The sequence below is a fragment of the Toxotes jaculatrix genome, chromosome 15, assembly GCF_017976425.1.
Source record: "Toxotes jaculatrix isolate fToxJac2 chromosome 15, fToxJac2.pri, whole genome shotgun sequence".
Taxonomy (NCBI): Eukaryota; Metazoa; Chordata; class Actinopteri; family Toxotidae; genus Toxotes; species Toxotes jaculatrix.
Window position 1 is genome coordinate 18,864,976 of NC_054408.1, and position 21,964 is coordinate 18,886,939.

A 21,964-nucleotide genomic window follows, 5' to 3' on the forward strand; every position below is an offset into this window, starting at 1 on the left:
TTAGTACAAAATGTTGCTATTGTTTATTTTTGTTTTACAGTTGCATTTTCATAATGTCAGCTTAATTACTTTTGCCTTTCTGCCACAATGCAATGACTTACAGCAATGTGTGTACTATTGTGAAGACTTTTACATGGTGTGTGCCTGTTTGTAGGATGCATGTGTATGTGTGAGTGAGAGAGTATGTCACACACTTGTGGGTTCCAGTGTAGCAGGAAGCCTCTGGCTTTACTGGTAAAGTCCCTTTTCTTTACTCTTGACCGCTATAGACACGACACACACATATATATATACACACAGGGACACTCAGGTCTATTCAGCTTTTGCGTGGAGGCCCCTAGAACACTGTGTTGACAAGCTGTGTGCTATGTTAGGCTAAACGCAGACTCAGTGCAATACTCAATGGACAGGGATTCCACTATATAACACAGTTAGAGCTAGCAGGGTGTCACACACATGCAAAGGGGAGACACGAATGGAGCCAGCTGGTAATCAGTAGACACACACACACTGTCACAGGAATGCTGGGCTCCTTGGACGTCCTCTATAGCGTCCTCATCCACAAGGTAACACACACGTTCTGTGCATGTAAACACACACAACCAATCAAAATTTTATAAACTAAATGCTGTAGCCTTTATTTTTGCTTTATTTTGAAGAATTGCGATCAGAGGGCTGTTTGTGTACATTCAGTAACTGTAGTCCTTCTGATAACCTTCTGATTACTGCAAATTCTTGTCAAGTTTAAATATTTTTAAGTTGAGAAGACAAGTCAGTCTCTGGTTGTGCTGCTTATGGCTGATTCTGTTACCATTTTCTTTGTGACTTTGTATGAATTCGTGTTACCCCTAAAAGTTGGCTTTTTGTGTATAATTTGAGTAAAGGGCAGCAGTTTGCTGACTGGCTGTAATACCAACTGGAGCGCCTTTTCTCTCAGTGTGAGATGAGTGAGTTGGGAGTAGAAAAAAGTTCCTGCTCCTCCACTGTGATCAGATACTGTATTCATAATGGATGAAAAGAATAGAAGTAATTAAAAAATAACCAGCTACATTGTGCTTTTCTTTTTAGCTGATGGCGGTGTATGAGGAGCAGGAAGCCCAGCAGAGGGGTGTGGCTAACACAAGCCTAGCCCCCAGCCCTGACCTCTACCAATCTGAGCTCGCTGTCTTCCAGCCAATCACAGGAGGAGAGATCGAAGTGAATTCCTCAGCGCTCAAGTCCAGTGAGTAATTTTCCATTTAAGTTGGTAATGCCTGCTCTAACCTTGACATTGGGCCTGTTCTTTTCTAGACAAGTTCACCCCCAAAAATCAAATTGAAGGAAATCTTTATCTTTGCAGGTCTACATGTAAATTGAAAATTCACATATTTATAATTTTTAAACATAATTTAATGCTTTGTGTTTGTTCCTGTGAGATTTGCAAGTACTTTTGAAATTTATTGAAAGTTACAAATTGCAGAAGCAAGAAAATGTTTTCATCATCTCAAAGTTATGAAATGCACTCACCCAGCACTTTGTAAGGAACACATGTACACCTGCCTGTTCATGCAGATCTCCCATGAGCCAATCATGGGACATAACATAACAAAGCAGTTCAGTGGATAAAATCATGCAGATACAGGTCAGGAGCTTCAGTTAATCTTCAGATCAAACATCAGAATGGGGAAAAATGCGATCTCAGTGACTTTGACTGTGACATTATTGTTGGTGTCAGATGGGCTGCTTTGTATTTCTGAAACAGCTGATCTCCGATCTCTGGTTGGAGCTGACAGAAAGGCTATGGAAACTCAGGCAACCACTGTTTACAACTGGTGAGCAGAAAAACATCTCAGAATGCACAATACGTCAGACATTGAGGTGGATGAGCTACAACAGCAGAAGACCATGTTGGGTTCCTGTCCTGTCAGCCAAGAACAGAAATCTGAGGCTGCAGCGGGCACAGGCTCAAATCAGAACAGCTGAAGATGAATCTGGATTTCTGCTGAGGCTGCAGATGGTAGGGTCAGAATTTGGTGTCAACTACATGAATCCATGGACCCCACATGCCATATGTCAACAGCCGAGTCTCCAGATCTGAATCCAGTAGATCGCCTTTGGGATGTGGTAGAACATGAGATTGGCAGCATGAACGTGCAGCTGACAAAGCTACAGGAATGATGTGAACATTGTGATGTATGGTGTTACTAATAAAGTGATCGCTTAGTGTAGCAGCTCTGTTCTCTGTAGAGGGAGAGCAATGACCTTAACCTCTGTAAGACTCTGACATTTGTCATCGCATCACAAAAGTTTATCCAAATTAGATAAAATATTGTGCCTCTGAAGACAAGACAGGCCAACCACAACTACTCTGTGACCAAACTCAGTATTTTTAGTACTTCCCCCACGGCTGACTCAGGCAGGTTTTTCTGATGCCAAGGTCACGCTGTCTAAGTGCTGTTTGAAATGACTCCTGTGACTTAACAAAGAAAAAAAAAAAAGTCCTTCGCGAACCCTTTTTCTTTTTAGATGTAACCTGTGGGTCAGTGCATACTCAGGTCAATGCCATAACTGATGTTAAACAAGAAACAGGTTCAGTGAAGCTCAGTTTTGATGAGGAGGTTTACTGCCAGGTCAAGTCCGTGGAGGATAGCGGTCAAGTCACCATTTTGGAGAGGTGGATAGATGGCTAAAATGAATGATATGTAAACTGAAAACGTAATGAAAAAGAACCTTACACTGTATGTTTTGTAGACAATACAGTAGGAATGATGTTAGTTTTGTACTTAGTGAATTATATTACAGACAAAGGTCAAGCTGTGATTGCCATTTTCTGTGGGACACTGATGAAAATAAGATGAGGACAGCTGAAATGTTGACAGTATTGTCTCTGAGATGCAGACTGAGATGGGGATTAAAGAGAATCAGATGAGGAGAGGGACAAGAAAGAGAAGACAGGAAGTGTATGTGTTCTGTCAGGCTGCGGAGCAAAAACTGATGCCTGTGTCTGGTTACTGTTACATGGGCCAGATCTATCTGCATGACCTTTCCTTTCTCTCCGTACCCCTCTCCTCGCCTCTCTTTCTGTCTTCCACTTTGTCTTTCTCTCCCTTTCTTTATCTCCCTCTCTTCATCTCTTCCTCTCTGTCTTTCTTCAAGTCAAGTGCCTGTTCAGTACAGATACTGTAGATGTGAGTGTGAGAGGGCTTAGAGCTGTCACAGCAGCTTGTCCAAATTTAAAATTGCCTTACCATAACAAACTGTGAGGCTGATGGATTGTGTGTACCTACAGTTTGCCAAAACCTGTGCATTGCTTCCAGTTGTCTCCTGCTTTTAGCTAATCGCAGATCCCACCTCTCTACATCTACCTTTTTAAACACTTGATAGCAAACATCTAGTTTGACTAGCTTGACATTTAAACACAATTTGTCATGGTTGTTTTCAATATTAGTCATTAATATGTCAAATGAAGTGTGATAAAGCTCATCCATCTATTGTAAGCTGCGCTCTATCAACAAGTTTAATTATTTTCGATCCTTGTGTTGAATGGTGCTATCGAAATTTCTCAGTCAACTTGAAGGATGTTTAACACTTTATTTAGCTCAGCGACTCCCAGACTGAATCAGAAATCATAAGCACAGTTTTACATAGTAGATTATTGCAGTAAAACTCCTTTTCCTACTCCTCATTTCACACGCATATTACTTGCTTAACGTCTGACAGTAATAACAGAATTTACGTTTCAGTTTGTATGACCTTCCTAAATTGTGAAGGGGGCCTTAGCTGTATGATCCAGACACTGTTAAGACAGGAAGTTTAGTCTGTTTTAGTATGGTCTCCTGTCAGCAGAGATTTGTGGTAATGTGTGACTGTCATGGGGGATTAGAGGTAACGGAGCTCTGGAGACTATCACTGTCAATCTGGGAAGGTCAGACTTAGGACTCTATCACTGTCTAATGTTGCCTCTCACTCTAACCACCTGTCTCTCGCTCACTCTCTTCACACCGTCTTAATCTTCTTTTGTTTCTTTCTCGTCTTTTTTCTACACCGCTTTCCTTTGTTACTCACCTCCGTTCTTCTTGTTAACAGACCATTTTCCCCTTTTTTGTTCTTTTTATTGCCTCTTTGATTTTTTCTGTCTCTTTTCCCTTGTGCCCCCCATCTCTCTGCTGAGGAGTTTTTCTTTACTTGTCAGGCAGTAAGAGAGGTAACATAGTTACATGATGTTTTATGCTTCAGTCTCAATGAAAGACTCTAAAAAAACAGTAGTGTTGATGAGCACCCCTGCTTAACTTAAGGAAGGATACATAATTTGCAGTAGAAAGCATAGGTTGGGCATTTCCATTGGAGCCAAAGATAATCAGTGGTCATTGAGTGATTGTATCAACTGTATGGTGTTGAAAGGATCAAAAAGTCAAAAATTACAGTTTGTGACTGCTTAAAACAACACATATATATATATAAGTATAATTTGATAAAATTTAAGAGATGACAGCTGGTACTTTTACAAGATATTTACCCTCAATCAAAAGGTTAGCTGTAATGTTGATATAATAACCAAATAGGTTGAAGCCTTTACTGTTCAGTTGCCCATTTAACAGTACATTTTTTTCATATTTCAAGCCATTTTTACATATTTTCCAAAAAGAAAAATCGAAGACAGTACCCAGCTATTACCATGCTATCAATAAAGTATTGACATCTAGTCCACCTTTATATAGAAGTATTACTGAAGTTAAATAGAGGGAAATAGAGGGAAGTGGAGATTACTATGTGATCTATAATTAAACATTACTGTGCATTTTAGAAGACCTGTAAAAGGCATTGATCTTAAAATGCCTTGAGGCATATAGACAGTAGTGCTGCTAGACACTGCTACTTATCTGAAAGTGCATCTAGCTATATTTGTACATTTCCTATAAATCTCACTAATTATCTTTCTGTCTTTGCCCTCTGTTTCTCATTTTTGTGTCTTTTGTCCTCCATCCATTTATCCCCACTTTCATTGCCTTTCCTTGAAGAGATGAATTGATTAGGTTTGATGTAATCCATACCCCCCGGCCAGTCTTAAGAGCACCAAGGGTCCATTTTGTGACAATCAATATATGACCCTACAAATATCATTTGGCATGTGTTCAGAGGAGTCCACTCATTTAGAGTTCCCTCCACCCTCTCCACCACCTTTCTCATTTTATTCCCAGCGGAACTATAGAAGCTAACATGACAATGTTCTTAATGTATAAATGGATTGATGGGCCCCATGAATGGGGATGGTAGATTTGAGGATTGGGAATGTACCACACAGATCAGACTAAAACCTCCAGGTATAAATGTTATTTATTTGCACGGCTTTCTGCAATGTTGACTTTTCTCTCCATTTCACTATTTCTCCAAGCTCCAGCAGCAGCATAGGCAATAATGTGGCGTGCTTCATCCATCAGCTTTTCTTAAATGATGATTTTATGCAGTGGGCTGATGAGATGTGAAGAGGAGGGAGACACTATCATATGTTACCTACATGCACGCAGGGATCGGCAAATCAGCCACTTATTGGCCATTTGGATGCATGAACACCAGTGGGTTCACTGAAGGGATGTGAAGGAAAGGGATCATTCATTAACTTCTCACACAGATCTGCTCCTTAGAGATGTAATGAACACAGTGAGCGGTGCACACTTACATCTCCCAGAACAGCATTCGGGAATGAGCATTATGATGATGCTGCTGCTATAGCATGTAATCTACAGATATGGACAAACACACATTAATGTCACATTAATGTAATGCTGAGAAATTTGGATGAGTAAAAGAAGTAGTTATGAAAAGTTTTTCCCTTGGTAATTATTTTAGGTTCATGTTTTCTCGTTGTTTCTTTCTTTGAATTTTATCCTCTGCTAAATGTGCACGGACCAGTCATAACACTGTATTGCTCTTCATTTCTTTTTTTAAAACAAGCTAAAAATGGTAAATGTATGTGAGCTTCCATGAAGTTGGCAATATGCAAATAATATCATCTGTTGTGACAAATCCTGTCTCTGTAAATGTGTGTCTTCATTGTCATTTTAATGCAACTTTTTGAAAACCCAGAGTTTCCACTGTTGAAAAACTCTGACAAGAAAAACAAAAAACTTCTAAATCTTATTAAGTTTGTTGTAAATTAAGTTCTGGGTACTGTTGCTTTGAAAGGCTTGTCTATTTAAAACCTGCCGAAGCCCCGATAAATACACATGCATCTGCAGACACATTTACATTTATATGTGCTCATACTGTGTTTTCTATTCTGCCTTTAACTAATTTAATGGTAAGCGTTGTGTTCTCACCAAGTTTGTTACACTGAGTGTCAGGATGCTCTTGTTTTTGTCTGAAAGCTCACTAAGACATGTCTTGGACTGATGTCACAGGTACATGATGATGACAGCGTGGAAATTCATTTTGCCAACCTCACAACAAAGGAATATTCGTCTTTCGTCTCTCTTCCTCATCACGCTTTGACACTCGCAACGAAACACACGCACACACTCTGTGTGTCTGTAGTGTGCCATGACTAGCTTAGAGTCTGTATGTTGTCATTTGAAAGATTATTATTAGACATGAATTTTGCTGAACTGTGACTCCATCAAAATAGCATTAGCAATTTTAAGACAGTTACGTGTGTGTGTGTGTGTGTGTGTGTGTGTGTGTGTGTGTGTGTGTGTGTGTGTGTGTGTGTGTGTGTGTGTGTGTGTGTGTGTGTGTGTGTGTGGATCTTGCTCATGTATCACAGAGACTGGCTGTAGATGCAAACTTTCTCATTTCTCACCTTTTTTTTTCATTATTCTTTGTCAGTCTTGTTTTTGTTTTGTTTTTTTTTACCAGAGGAAACTTGAGGGGAAAAGAGTACGCTTTTAAAAAAATACCACAGAATTAATGTGGATTAAAACAGAAATAAAATTTTAAAAAATAAAATAAATTTTATTAACATTGTTGTTGGTCATGCATTCTGGTCATTTTTCTGCAGCTAAAACAACTGATGGTATGTCACCAGCAGATACTTCCTATAAACAAAGACATAGGGAAAAGTGGTAGATTTACAGGCTGTAAAACATCTACTTTAAACATTTTAAGTAGTTATTCAGTCTATACAGACATACCGTATAAACACACTCATATCTTTGTTTTTCAACTTGCCTTAGCTGCAAAGCTAAATTCAGAGTGCTGTAGTGAAATGCTTGTGCAGTAAGATGCACAGTTCTGATATTCACCCAAATCATTAAGAATAGGCCTTCATGGATAAGAATGAAGAAAGCTATCTTAACATGTCATTTGTGTGTGTCCTTGTGTTTTCTACAGACACCCCCCTGCTGGTGAGAAGTAGCAGTGACTCAGCCCTCAGCCCCCAGCCGACAGAGACCGAACCCTCCCTCAATGAAGACGCTGCTGAGATGGTAAGACCCTAAGGCAATTTAATAAAATGGCACATACAGTTTGAAACACACATTGGAACACACAACACATAGGAACATTGCTCCTGTGTCACCGAGACCACAAATGCTAATGGACACACACACAAGCACCCATAACCAAGTGATGACAACCTGTCTGATGTTCAGTGTATATAACAGCCAACACTGAAACACTTCTTAACGTCTATAGTCTTGCTATGCATGTCTAGCCTGCAGTGTTTGTCTATCCCCACAATTGAAAAATGCTTGATACTGTTTGCAATCATGGATGACATTCTTGGTAAAAGTTGTAGGCCCACATCCAGCTATGTCTGGATGATTCTCTGAATGATCTTTGCGACGCACTAAGCTTTTGTTTAGCACCTGTATTGGGTCAAAATTTCAGCCTGAGCAGAAAAAAACAGAAGACATTAATTGAAATATTACATTTAAATTTACTGAGGGCGTTATCCCTATAAACCCAAGGAATGAACAAGCCAAACTGATTTGTTTCATGAAATTTCTTCCCTATAGTCTTTAAGTCAGTTTCTTCCATGTGCTCACATAGCTTCATCAGCTTTTGGAAGATATTGATTTGCTATGATGAATCCTCATGGACACTATGAGCTTTCCTCTCCTGCTGTTGTAATCTAATCGGCAGATTTCCATTAAATATGCTAAGCACATTAAGACTCCCAAGGGGATAAACACTTTGATTTTAATGACCCCATTGCCCGTTCTCCTAGCAGCATTCCCAGGACAAACTTAACATTTTTCACACCACTGCTGGTAAAGCTCAGACAATGGGCAGGTTATTGATGTAGTTTTGTATACTTATTGTTTTACTGCCTACTAATGCATTTGCAGCTGGTATGAGCAAAGATTGCCCCAGGGATTAATAAAGTTCCTTGTTCTTTTTCAGTTGGAAGCATAGTTAAAGTAAAAAGTGCTTACAAAAGTCCAACCACAGAAATGTTGTGTGCCAGATTGGTTTAAAATGTGTCTGAGATTCTTTTTTGTCAGGCCTTTTCGTGTATTTAGGAAAGCCTCACACACATCACGTATATACACTGACACACACATGCTGTACAGAGCAGTTTGTATTGTAGAGAAAATTTTATTGAGATAAGCAAGCAGATATCCAGTTAACAAAGCTTTGCTTATTGAAACTCTGTACTGCTTTCTTATGTAGAATACATACAGCACCTCAAAAATATAATGTGCAAACACCTACTGTTTAACCTCAAACAATTCATTTTTAATGGAAACAATTATCAGAACATACTAATAAAACAAGTAAGTTTTTTATTTTTTGCCTTGTGGTCAATAGTGTGTGTGGTGGAGGACTGGTGGATGAGCTGTGCTTACACATCTTCACATTCTTCTTAATCCAGTCACACTTTGTCACATCAGACTCCACTAACAAAGACGAATGACTCTTTAGTTTTTTTTTCCTCGCTCTTCATCCTTTCTCTGCCTCTCTGAAAAGGGCAGAGGGCAAACACTTGTGCCTTTCTCCTTTTTTCCTTCTCAGCTTACTCCCTCGTCCTCTTCTCCTTCCTCACTGGCGGTGACTTCACTTTTTGATCTTTTTGCTATCATATTTTTGACATCTTTGTCCAAAGGGTTTCAAAATTAATACTTTGGGTCCATGCCTACTATAAAGCCGACACGACATTAGCTGCTATTCAACTTGTACCACAAAATCTACCTTTCTCTTCTTAATCACAGCTCGTGCTTTTTTCTTTTCTATGAAGGCTGCAGCATTTTGTTGCTTCTTTTTTTTGCTCCTTTTATAAAACTCTTTAAATAAACTGTCCTCTTCCATTCTCTCCAGCTTCATCGTCTGCTTTGGCATTTTGACCTTAGAACCTCATGTTAAAACCCGCTGATCCGTGCTGTCTGTTCTTTGTCTTCTGAAGCTGATATATGTTTTTTGCTGCATCTCCTATTTCTTCTTTAACTGTGGAACTAATGGCTTAACTCCACATCTTTCCATGTTTCTGTCCTTTGCCACAACATTTGTCTATTCATCTTCTCTGTTTTCTTCGTGTTCTGTCTAAATGGAAAAACAAAGGATACATCAGTAGAAAAACAAAAGGTAAAGTGTATTGCATTGCATTTACATTGTCAGTACAAACAGCTGCTGTGTTAATCCGCTGTAGCTTAATTAACATTTGAAAAGGACAATAGCGAGTTTTGAGCATCCAGGTGTAGTTACAGTGAAAGGACTATAACAGACACAGAACCACAGTTATTTCAACTCAGACTGTCCTGAGAATAACCTGCTCCATCTCTCAAGTTTACTCTGTAAACTTAACATTTTGCTATATATTATCACAGCGTATTGAGTTTCTTATGAGAGGTAGGAGACAAATATTTTGCCAACTCTGTGACAGTAAAACCAAATACTCTCCTATTCCTTGCTCTCTTCCCTTCTACCCTCTATTCCTCACAATTATTTTGTCAGCTTGTCTCAGGTGATGCTTCTTATATGAATTATACACAAACACACTTTCACAAGATGTGACGCTACCAAATCATGCACACACACAGACATGCACTTACTTATGAAAACGTGGTAACAAACACTGTAATACAGTGTGCCATCACGGAGATGTAGCTTTGATTGCTTGTTATGGTAGTGCTACGGTTTAATATTCCCTGTAGGCGGCAGGACACAGCAAATCCCTCAAGTTCACTGGTTAAAGGAACTCCACGCCTGATTGGACTCTTGAGTGGTGAGCACTGTTCCCTTGAGATTCCTCACTGGACAAACATCCTTTTTTTTTAACCGTCACTGTATTCCCTGTAGAACAACCTGTTTGCAAGGTTCAGTTCTTTTGGGAAATGTGATTGGTTCTCAGAGGTGGCCAGTCTCCCCACTTAATTCTGCTTAGGGTGATCTAACATGTTTATGACTATGCAACTATACGAGTTTAACAACAAAGATTTATATTTATTGTCTTGTTAACAATTTGATCGCTTGTTTCACCCAATCATAGTGACTCCACGCAGCACAGTTACTACGACGATCCATCGGAAATAGACCTGCAATCTGTTTTGATTTGCAGTCTTCAGTAACATGAAACATGGTTTAACGGAAGTGAAACCCGGTGTGGACTCGTCACTAATAAATGTAAACTGGCAAGACTAATCTATTTACTTTTCTTGACAAAATGTAAGATGAAGCTTAGGAATGTGGATCATGTTGTTCTGAGCTCAGTTTAATTTCACTCTCATGTGGCTATCAAATGAAATATTACTGGGTGTCAGTTACACAGTAGGTCTGTCCAGACTTTGTGCGTCTTTTGGTGCGCCTGCACGATACCATACACATATGTCAACTACACCAGCTGTGCTTCTGTCTCTTTCTTACAGTTTGTGCTAACGCCTCAGGTTTCTCTAGTTGCTCATTTCACACATAACATCACAGCTTTGATCAAAACAGTAGTTTTCTAACTTATATTAGCCTGAGTTTTTCCTTGTCTTATTACATCTATAAACCTGGTGTAAGAAGTGTAAATGTGTAAGTGTTAATATGTTTATGTTGACAAAATTTCACTGTCATTTCAATGGCACCATTGAATGATTATATCCAGCGAGACACTAGTAAAGAGATGGTTGCGTTTGAGTTTTCATTGCGGAGCTTCATAAATTATATGGTTTACTTCATTCATTACACAATAAGTGCAAAAACTTATTGTGTTACTAATACCTCACATCTTTCTGTCCATTTGATGATCCCCAGTGCCACACATCTTCACCCTATGCTTTACTGTCTCCCACCTGCTGACTCTGGGATTACTGTAAATAAAGAAATTCTTTCTCTGTTTTTCTCTGTCTTCTTCCTCATACATCATTTTCTTTTTGTGCCTATCCCTCACTCTTTCACTCAGACTCCCTCACACACACACACACACACACACACATACACACACGCACACACACGGTCACACGCTCATAGGTCTGTCTCTTCTCAACCAGCCAGGTTCAGATAGAGGTAATGGCTCCGGGTAATTGTTCAAATTGTCACTTGGCCTTTTGGTGAGAGCGATGAGGGGAAGAAAGTACTCGTCTTGCAGTAATTCTCCGTCTTTCTTCTCTCTCCGTCTCTTCTCCTACTCTCTGTCCCCTGTCTTTATTTAATTTCAACCCAGAAAGATATAGTGGTGCAGCTCTTCCTTTCTAAATGCCAGGCACAAATGAGTACAGTGAGCCACAAAATCACTCTCCCTGTCGCTCTCTCACTTTCTCTCTTGCTTATAACACACACACACTCGCATACACGGTTACAGGTTAGTTACAATGTGTTAATCAAGCTGGGAGTATTTGTTCTTGCCTAGAATACTACTGGGGCTAATAAGGCAGTGCAGCACTTCTTTATCAAGCTACACCTGTGTGTGTGTGTGTGTGTGTGTGTGTGTGTGTGTGTGTACGTACATGTGCACCTTTGTCTGCATGTGTGTGTCATGGCTTTTTGCTGGCACCCTTCATGCATGTTTGTCAGTGACAATTTTGTATACCTGTACATACGTATGGCCTTTTGTGTTTACACCTTTCTTGTCCCTGTTTGTGCTTTACCCATTGCCTATGTGTGCAATTAGAGTGCTGTGCTCATATTCATTAAGTACGCCAAATGAGTCTGACTTGTACTGAATAATGCAGTAACAGAAACTCACTGTTTTCCCCAGGTCATGCTAGGGAAGTAAATATTGAGGCTATGATATGGTTATGTGTATTTCCTACTTAACAAATTAATTTGTTAACATTAACTCCAATACACAAAAACACATTATATTGTCATCATGTTATTTGTTCTTAAACTGATAAACTTCTCAAAGACTTGAGACATTAAAAGAAGTTTAGAGTTTTATCCAGTGATATTCTGCATAAATTAAGAGATTTTGTTTAATAGAAAAAATAGTGTGATGTTATATTTTGAACATTTTTGCTTTCTTCCCTGTTCAGCCCTCTGGCCCTTTGACATGGTATTTATCACATATTCATTTAAATTCTTCATCCACATCCATAGATATTTCAAGATGGATTAGTGTATGTTTATCACTTTCATACAGATGAACACACACACGCACACACGCACACACACACACACACACACATACACATACACATACACATAGGCACAAACTGTCCAGCGTTCATCACTATTAATTTATCATACCCACTCTGGGAGTGTTTTCAGGGAACACTTAGCCTGATTGGTTATTCAGTAATTAGTAATATCACTAATAGTTTGCTGTTTTTATCCGCTTTTAGCAATTATTAGATTAGACCGAGAAAACTAAATGCTTGCAGGCCATTTTTTAGAAGCGTAGTTATTCAAGGTAGGATTATCCATCATTGAGTTAAAATGGAAATTCTGCTTCTCTATTCTCCAGTTTTTGGAGGGCCCCTAATGCTCACGAGTATCGATTGAGCTGTCCAAGGTCGGTGGACTAATGTATTAATTTTTCCCTGCCGTTGTCAGTATATTTCTAATAAATCGCTGTCATTTAAATGTATAATTGTATTTTCTTCAAAACTGAAGCGTCAGGTTTTTCAATCATTATATCTTATGAGCTTTTACTTCTCATGTATATACATAGTCTTTCTTTATGGGGCTGTTTGTGTTACTTTACATTTTGATATAATTATGAAACACTGAAAGCTGTTTGGCTGACAGTGCAGATCAACCTTGAAACATATCCATGGTAGAGTTTTTGATTTTCTTTTTCCAGTGAATTTTGCAGCTTTAATAGCGGTTTAAGCATGTTCGTCTTTAATTACCAGAATATTGGCTTTTGCTGATGTTGGAAGAAGAATATTAGCGTTATGTAATTGACTTAATTCATTAAAATAACAGTAGTAGTACTTGTAACTGGTAGAAGTGTTCAGGTGGCAACTAAAGCATCTTTTTTAAAACTCTTGATGCCGAGTCACTGCTATATATATATATATATATATATATATATATATATATATATATATATATATGTAAAAATAAATAAATAGTACAGGTGAATATCCATTTTTAAAGCTTGTTCAAGTGAAAACGAGCCACAAAGCATTTTACCATTCAACAAATTTAAAATTTTCCATATTATTTATGTTATTGTAAGGTTAATATGAATAATGGGACACATTTATTCGTTCAGATTCATTTACTTGTTCTAAATTACCCTTTGATAATTAAAGTACATTGCTGGCCTTTGTAATTGATGTCGCTCTTCCAAAGAGAGAGAGAGAGAAAGAGAGACTATTTCTACATGCACTTATTAAATGAGACATACAATTAAGGACCAAAGACTTTCCAATTAATATATGAGTGGTTGTTGTTATGACAAAGAGGTTAGGATAATTAATGTTACCTGTCATCCTGTTAGTAATTAAGCTCACATGACAGCATGTGCAGCTAGACCAGACTAATTGATTTCCAGGCTGCCAAACCCGAAACATATGTTTACTGTATCTGTTGTCTGTCATTCACTGTTGAGTCTCGCCTCATCTTCTTCTCTCTCCTCTCATCAGTCATTGTCTCTGATGTTTTTCATCTTCTTTTTGCTGTCTTTCATCTTTCTCATCTGTCTTGCTTTTATTCCCTCTTTCCTACTCTGACAGGTGGTGTAGGTCATATGGCAATAGGGTGAAAGGTTAAAGGTTAAAGGCCATGTTAAGAGTCCATTAGTGCATACCACTAACATTGAGCCTTATTGACCTGTGTGTGTGTGTTTGTCTACATATGCTCACACACACACTGCATGCCTAAGCTCAGCTATCCACATGCGCACAGGACCATGAGGACAGATATGTAGATTAGTAATTCTGATGATTTTGACGGACATTCTGATACAATGATCGAGACGAAGCTAATTTATCTACATAGTGCAGTTCATGCTTGAGGTGCCTTTGGTTGCACAGTGGTTGCCACTGTCGCCTGGGGGCAAGAGGGTTCCGGGTTCGAGCCCTGCTCTGGGCGCTTGGGGGTTGGGGTGCCCGGGAGTTTACATGTTCTTTCTATGTAGAGGGTTGTGTCAGGAAGGGCATTGGCGTAAAACAACGTGCCGAATTTGAAACATGCAAGTCGCTGGTTTCGGATGATTCACTGTGGCGACCCCCTGACTGGCTTTAATTTAGAATGAAAATAAATTGAAATCGGACTTTTAAAGTAGATGTTTATGACATATTATGTGTGCTGCTGGTAAAACTTGAGGGCTTTTTTGTGCTAACATGAAGGGTTTGAATTACAACTGTTGTTGTAGATTTATCTGAGAACATGGATAGTAGACCCTGAGCAAAAAAAAAAAAAAAAAAAAAAAAAACTCAATAAGACACAGAAACTGGTAGAAAAGCCACTGGTCCAGAGGTGACAGAAGGACTTGGGGTCTCTATTGATAAAATAAATCAATACTTTTCCTTCACAGTATTTAAGAACTACAAAACATTGCAGAATGTCCAAAAATGCTATCAGCTTCACAAAAGTGGTATTTGTGGCCAGGCTGTTGTGTCTGACTGTATTAAATATTCATGGAACAGTGTCTACTCTGTGGACTCACACACATAAGGAGCTTGTGTGTAGTCATACACACATGAATGTGAATGCACAATGCTGCCACATGTTTACTATCAGATAATTCATCTCTCTTGTCACTGTTGCATGGTGGCATGGCACAAAACCTTGTCCCTGTGGGGCTGACCTCTCCGTGTCCTCACAAACACACACACACACACTTCATACAAACCCTGCCAAATGTCATTGTATAGAGTAATTATTACAGCTCCCTCGGCTCACGTTTGCACCCTTCTTCCTCACACCCCTCTTCCTTTCTCTCGGTTGCCATACCCATTGACAGTGTTATTTATTACTGCTTGACTACACTGTCTTCTTGCCTTCAGATATTAATTGCTATTTGTACATCATCCATCCATCAATTTAGGGGCTCCTTCACTCATCGCTTCTCTCATTTAATCATTCCTTCTCTTCATGGGTTCCCGTGTCTTTCAAATTGCAAAGACGTAGTTGTTGAGCTCACGATTTCATTTGGGCTGAAGAGCATTAGAAGCTAAAGTCAAAACAGGGTGGGTCCCTTAATTTCTCCACTGAGTCACTCATTCACAGCTTTTTGTTTATTTACAATGGTGATTAGAGAATCCCTTCACATGTCCCCCAATATCCACAACATCTCTACTTTTTTCCATTTGTCCTTCCACTTTTTGACAGATTGAATGTGCTGTTAGAGCTTTTTGTTTTGTTCTTGTATTGTCTCTCTCTTTCCCAAATGCCAATCATTGACTAAGATGAAAGATGTTCTGTGTGTGTTCTCTGCAGACAGCCAGTCGCGCTGTGGAGAGGCCTGCAGGGGTGGACCGAGCCCAAGGCAAACACACCTTCAGTGGCAGGTCAGTTTGTGTGTTGCTCTTGTACTGAAGTCCACAGTGTCGTGGATACACCGTGTTTCCATTCATCGTGCTGAATCAGTGTGTTAACAAACCTCGATAATGGATTTGATTGAATAACCTGAGAAAGGGACACTATCACTCTGTTTTTAAGACTTTGTGTGTCACAAGCTTGTTTTTTCGTGTGCATGTTTGTCTACATTCATGTTTGTGGATGTTTATGTGTGTGTCTCTGTCCTACTTTCCCTTCATTAAAGCTGTATTCTAATCCAGATCAAGGCCCTCACTGATATAGTTAGTGTAAAGAAGCTCCATCATTAGCTCACTACAAAAGACTGCTAAAATGGGGTCAGGGTCATATACACACACACACACACACACACACACACACACACACACACACAATGCAGAAAGACATGCATTAACTGCCACACACTCAAAAATAAACAGCTACTGCTAAAACACACTTACATCTGCCTTTCTTTTATAGGCAGACACAAGTGAACACATACTGCAACACACATGCATACACTAACGACTGCTGCTTAGTTAAGTATTAGGGACGCAGAATGCCCTGTGTCTCCTGTGAGCCTTTTACTCGTGCATGTTTATGTGTGTGTTTGCTTATTTCCACAGTGTGTGGGGCAGGAGGATGAGAGGGCAGGCTCATGCATTGTAACACAAGAGCGAGGACACACAGTTGCCATACATATAACAAACATGTAGAGCAATATAATAAGCTCCTTTGATTCTGTTTATGATTATAATCAGGGTAAGGCATAACTGAGGTTAAGACGGTTGCATGTGCTGCTTCTACCAGTCCATTAATATTCCGTGTGTTACCATAGTTCTATCTTAGCTTAAGGTGCCCCCTCTACATTAATGGTCAGCATTCAAATCTGCCTCCACTATTTTGTCTCAAACCTCATTACATGTAACATGACACACCCTTACATTACATATGTAGCCTTTGCTATGTAATACTTTCCCTTAGATGATATGTAACCTCGTATTATATTTCATACAGGTGTAATCACATACCAAAACTGAGGCATTTGGAAATCACCATGAATTTGTAGCTTTATTGATTCTTAAAGAATTATTATTATTTTTATTTTTTACCAGGGTTTTGTTATTGTGGGTTTGGAGATCATTACAAACTGATCAGAGAACAAACTACCAATGTAATAGCAGAGAAACAGCTACCTAACATCTACCTCAGACACAATAAAATCAAAGTTGTCTTCTAATGAACATACAGTGCCCACACATCCGCGCCAGGGCCAGTCTCAGCATTAGCATGACGAATACAAAACCAAGGCGGTGAATGGGCCGGCAGTAAATTTGAGAAAGTGGCTGTTACGTCATTGATCAATGTGCTGCTCTGTCTGACAACACTGACCTCTGTTAATGGATAGTGTATTAGTCGGTGTTTTAGAAATCAACAGGTCACTGTGGTCATGCAATTAATCCATAGTTAATTCATAAATACTGAAACAAAATCATACGTAGTTACCCTGTGTGGACGAGTACGGACAGAGAGGGAGAGCTGTGTGCAAAGAATAATGTTGACCTCAGCCTTAGCCTCTCTCCATAGCAACCGGGCCACAACCACAGAGCACAGACAGACACAGACGTTAGATCACTCACGCATGCACTCATATGCACTCGTATTCATAGTATTGCGTGGAGAGGCACGCTCTCTGTGCAAGGTCTGGGCAGTAACTGAATTTTTCCCGTCTCTATATTGAGTTATGTCCTGATCACTCTGTGACATAGAGTGCGATGAGAGGCAAATTCTCATCAGAAGAACTGAATGGGAACAATCAGAGAACATTGTTTGACAGTTTTAGTTTTATTGTGCCTAACACTAGTGTACACTTCTATGCAGTGAATATAAAGTTCATTATTATTACACACACAGCCTCACAGTTGTTTGACCCCCCCACACACACCCACCCTCTCATGTGCACACACTCACACACAAACCATCTCAACTGTGAGTAATGTAAAAGTGATATAATGGTTTTTGTGGTCGTCGGGGAAACGATCCTTGAAATTGCAAAAAAGTCCAAAATGAGGAGAGGAACACAGCTATAAATATTGGAGTAGTAAAGCATACGTTAAATAAATGTGTGTATGTGTCTGTGTATGAGTTTTTGCCGCTGTGTATGTGTCTCTGTTTATGTGTGTTTGTGTGTGTGTGTGTGTGTGTGTGCATGCACCTGTGAGTGTGAAGCTCCACCTATGAATACAGTAATGGCTCATCATCATTTTAACCACACAGCACGCTCACTGCAAAACTCATTACCTTTGAATCAAAATGTCCTTTTTATACAGGGAAACAGATTTACTGTAAATTGGTTTATTGAAATAGCATTCCCAGTATATTATATTTCTTTGTGAAATAAGGCTCTGTATTGGAGGTGTTTTAGAAGCTGGGAGGTGAAAAGGTAAATAGGTTTCACTGGATGCACAAGACAAACTGGATGTGAATGGGGTTTTCCATGGTTAACAGAGTTTATTCATATGTCATTTTGGGACCTAACTCTCTGATTCATCAGCAGTGAGGATGCCTGTTGTGATGGTATTAAGATTATGACAGATACTTGGTCTGTCAGTGTGTAGATCTTTAAGCCGTGTCTCTCTCTCTCTCTGTCCATTTGTTTTTCTGTGTCTCTGTCTCCTGCCCTCACTTTCTTCTTCTCTATTTGGCGTCTTCTTTCCAGCTTTGTTCCGATGTTTCTTCTTCTCCCACCCTCTTTTCATGTGTACAGCAACTAATGCACCAGCTGTGTAACTGGAGCAGACCTTCACTTTTAGACTCTCTTCTTTCATGTTTCACTTTTACTCTTTATTAATTTCATTACTTACCATACAATATGTAAGTAATGGTGTTCTAAATCACCTGAAAACAATATTGCCATTAATTGTCACATTTGCATGGGTAATATTTAATGATATCTTATTGAATACACCAGATTCTTCATCTTCACAGTGAACCTTTTGTCAATTCTTTGTATTTGAGGGTATGAAGGATAAATATTATTATGAGTAATATTAGTTTAACATATTTAGTTGTGAAGATGTGCTGATATACCAGTTTTACCATATACCATGGTAAAACATTCTGATGGAAAAATTCTACCAACAGTTTGTTACCATCATTGATATGATTACTGCTTTTCGAAGGCACAAGAACTCAGCACAACTCTCCTGTTTTTGTCAGCACTTTTATTTTGATAAACCATATGGGAGTGCCTTTTTACCAGTCAAACAGAGACAGCAGTAATAGGAGAGCCAGACAACCAGGCTTCTAGTCTGCTTGTAGCTACATCGGCCATAACTTGCCATGCTGACATTAGCTAGCCAATCTACTGCAGTTTGTGTGTGCTGAGTAGTTACTTTTAGTGAGACTCTGCATTTTACCCGTCTGACCAAGAGGAAACTCCCTGCCCCAAGACTGTGCATGACGTTTTTCTGCATGGGTCAGCTTCAGCGCTGCGTTTTAGCACAGTGTACTTACTCTTCATTGTTATTGATACTATTAAGCTATGTGCTCATTCATTCATTCATTCGTGACATAATTACTTTTTATAGTCTACTTTCATTTCTTGTGTGAATGTCTGTATTTTTGTATTTGCATACATTAATCTTTAGCGATATTGTGCATTTTCACTGGTTTGCCTTCACTTTACTCTCCCTACATCCCTGCTGCTCTCCACTTTGAAGACCAGCTTACAGAAAATAAAGAGAAAGAGAAAGGGAGATGATAAATAAGAAGAAGGATGAGAGGGTGAGATGCAGTGAGAGAAAGAGTGGTTTAGTAATGCACATCCTCCTTTTTTGTTATTTCTCCTCTGTGTTTCCGTCTTTCATATTGAGGATCAGTGAAGTGGCAGGTGGATAAAGAGAACACCTGCTCTCTTCATCTCTCTCTGCTTCTCTCTTTCTCCCTCTCCCTCTCTGTGTGTTCTGGCCTTTCTCTCCGTCTCTTGTTCTCTCACGTTTGCTCTCCCTCTCTCGTTTCTCAAGTCTCACCCATTTTGTCTCTTTCTCACCCCCACTTCATTTTTTGCATTGATGCAGTCTGTCAAACATCTCACACAAAAAATAGAAAAAGGAAATGCAAATGGATCTCAAGTGCTTGTCGGTGTGTGTGTGTGTGTGTTCTCGTGGGAGTGTTAGAGATCAGAGGCACAGCAGAAAGAAGGGATAGAGGGAGGAGTGGATGTTATTTTTCCTCTCATATTAATGCTATTCATTAGCCCTGTCTAATTAATTCAGTGCCTCCTCCTCCCTTCATTTCACTATATCTTGCTTCCAGACCTCCCTTGCTTCCTACCCTCTTTTCCTTTTTTCCTTTTTTCCCCCCTCTCTGTCTTCTTATTTTCTTCTTCAGTTTTCTGCACATCTATCCTTTCTCTACCCCCGTTCTCTTCCTATTTTACCCCACGTCATTTTTTGCCATGGTGGTGGTGTCGAACTGACGCCACCGTTGCGAAGACTGAAATATGTCAACAAAAGTTGGATGGATTGCCATGACTACTAGATAAAAAATTTGGTATACAAAATTTGGACATTCATGATTCCCAGACAGTCTGTTCTAGGTTTGATGATCTCTTGACTTTCAATTTGTTGAGTATGTTTATGTGCAAAAATGCAAGACTAAAGCCATTCTCATCTTCCTCATCTGTACCTTATGTTCAGTGCTAATTAGCAATGTATGTGCACTACACAAGTCTTTGAGTATATATTTTTTTGCAGATAGTCCCTCCCTCTATCCATTTTCCGCCACTTAGTCAGGGCTGGGTTGCAATGGCTGCAAGTTTAGATCATACGTTCTTCTCTGTAGCCACCTTCAGCATTTCTTGGGAGATCCCGAGGTGAAGCCGGGTCACATGGGATATGTAATCCCTCCAGCATATTTTGGATCTGTCCCCTTGCCAGGAACACCTTCGCAGGGAGTGTAGACAAATAAATATAACAAAACCAAACAGGATGGAGGCCAGGGGAGAGAGAAGGACTGTCTGACTGCTAGCAGCTTACTGTTCTGCAGCCGGACCAGGTGAGCTGAATGTCCATGTCGGCCACTCCACTCAAACCTGGTCAAAAGTAGTTTAGAATTGGAAGAAAATTTTAGTCCTGTTTTTCCCTTAACTCCATCTTTGTAACTCCCCACTGCCTCTATTCTTTTCTTCTTTCTCCTCTCCTCTCTACTAATAACCTCCCCCTTTTTCTTCACTCTCTTCTTTCCCCCTCTTTCTTCCTCCCTACCTTCCTCCCCGTACGTAGTACAACATACTTTTTGCTCTCTCTCATCCATCGTTCCCCCCTCTGCCCTTGCCTTCCTCTCTCTTCCCCTCTATTGCAGTCCCTTGTTTCTTATTGTCTGGATTAAGTCAAATTTGCTGAGTGGCGATGAGGCAGCATCAGCTTTGTGTGTGTCTGCGTGAGATGGAGAGAGAGAGAGGGGGAGAACTTGTTTTTGCACTTCACATTTCTCCCCTGTTGCCACCCACCATCATCAACCACCCTCTCACTGGAATTTATCAGCATCTGCACTACTATCAGTTGAAGGAGGTTTAGGAAGAGATGGTCTACAGAGAGAGATGGAGACAAAACAAGCAGACAGAATTAGCGACAGACAGAGAGAAAGAAAGGAGGGTAGAACTAAAGAGCACAAAACTAAGTTCAGACAAACTGACTTAGAAAAAAACGCACAAACAGAGGGAGCAGAGAGAAGGTCAGGAGAGGATTAATGGCTGTGCGCTGATAGATAAACTAATCAAACAAACAAAGACACACATTAAAACACAGACAGAATGCAAAGCAGACACTCACTTGAATAATCCAAACTAGACAGAGGCACTGAGAGATTCAAAGAGAGGAAGAAACCCATAGAGATGAATGGCACAAAAAAAAAAAGTTTTGACAAACACGCACACACTCTCGGAGCAGTCTGCAGTTTTGTTGACTTTGAATAGAGTGTTGGCATTCCCTTCTCTAAGGACTGGGTTCATTGACATGGATTAAGTCCCTGACAAAAACTGTATTTTTAGCACAGTGAATGCATTCATGGAAAGTGATTAACTGTATCAATCTAGGATAGTAGCTTTCAAACTTAACCTCAGGAGACATATGTTCAGTACTGTTGTTACTCTGGTGTC

General features: G+C 39.6%; 1 protein-coding gene across 7 annotated transcripts in view; it reads left to right on the top strand.

Moving 5' to 3' along the window:
• The window catches only part of pard3bb (par-3 family cell polarity regulator beta b), a 185,001-nt gene that overhangs the window by 39,430 nt on the left and 123,607 nt on the right, over window positions 1–21,964 (top strand). For all 7 annotated transcript variants that reach the window (XM_041057217.1, XM_041057219.1, XM_041057218.1 and 4 more), the window contains exons 4-6: window positions 1,069–1,222; window positions 7,306–7,400; window positions 15,727–15,797. In XM_041057217.1, coding sequence (XP_040913151.1) covers window positions 1,069–1,222; window positions 7,306–7,400; window positions 15,727–15,797 — 320 coding nt within the window. The remainder of the gene's footprint in view (window positions 1–1,068; window positions 1,223–7,305; window positions 7,401–15,726; window positions 15,798–21,964) is intronic.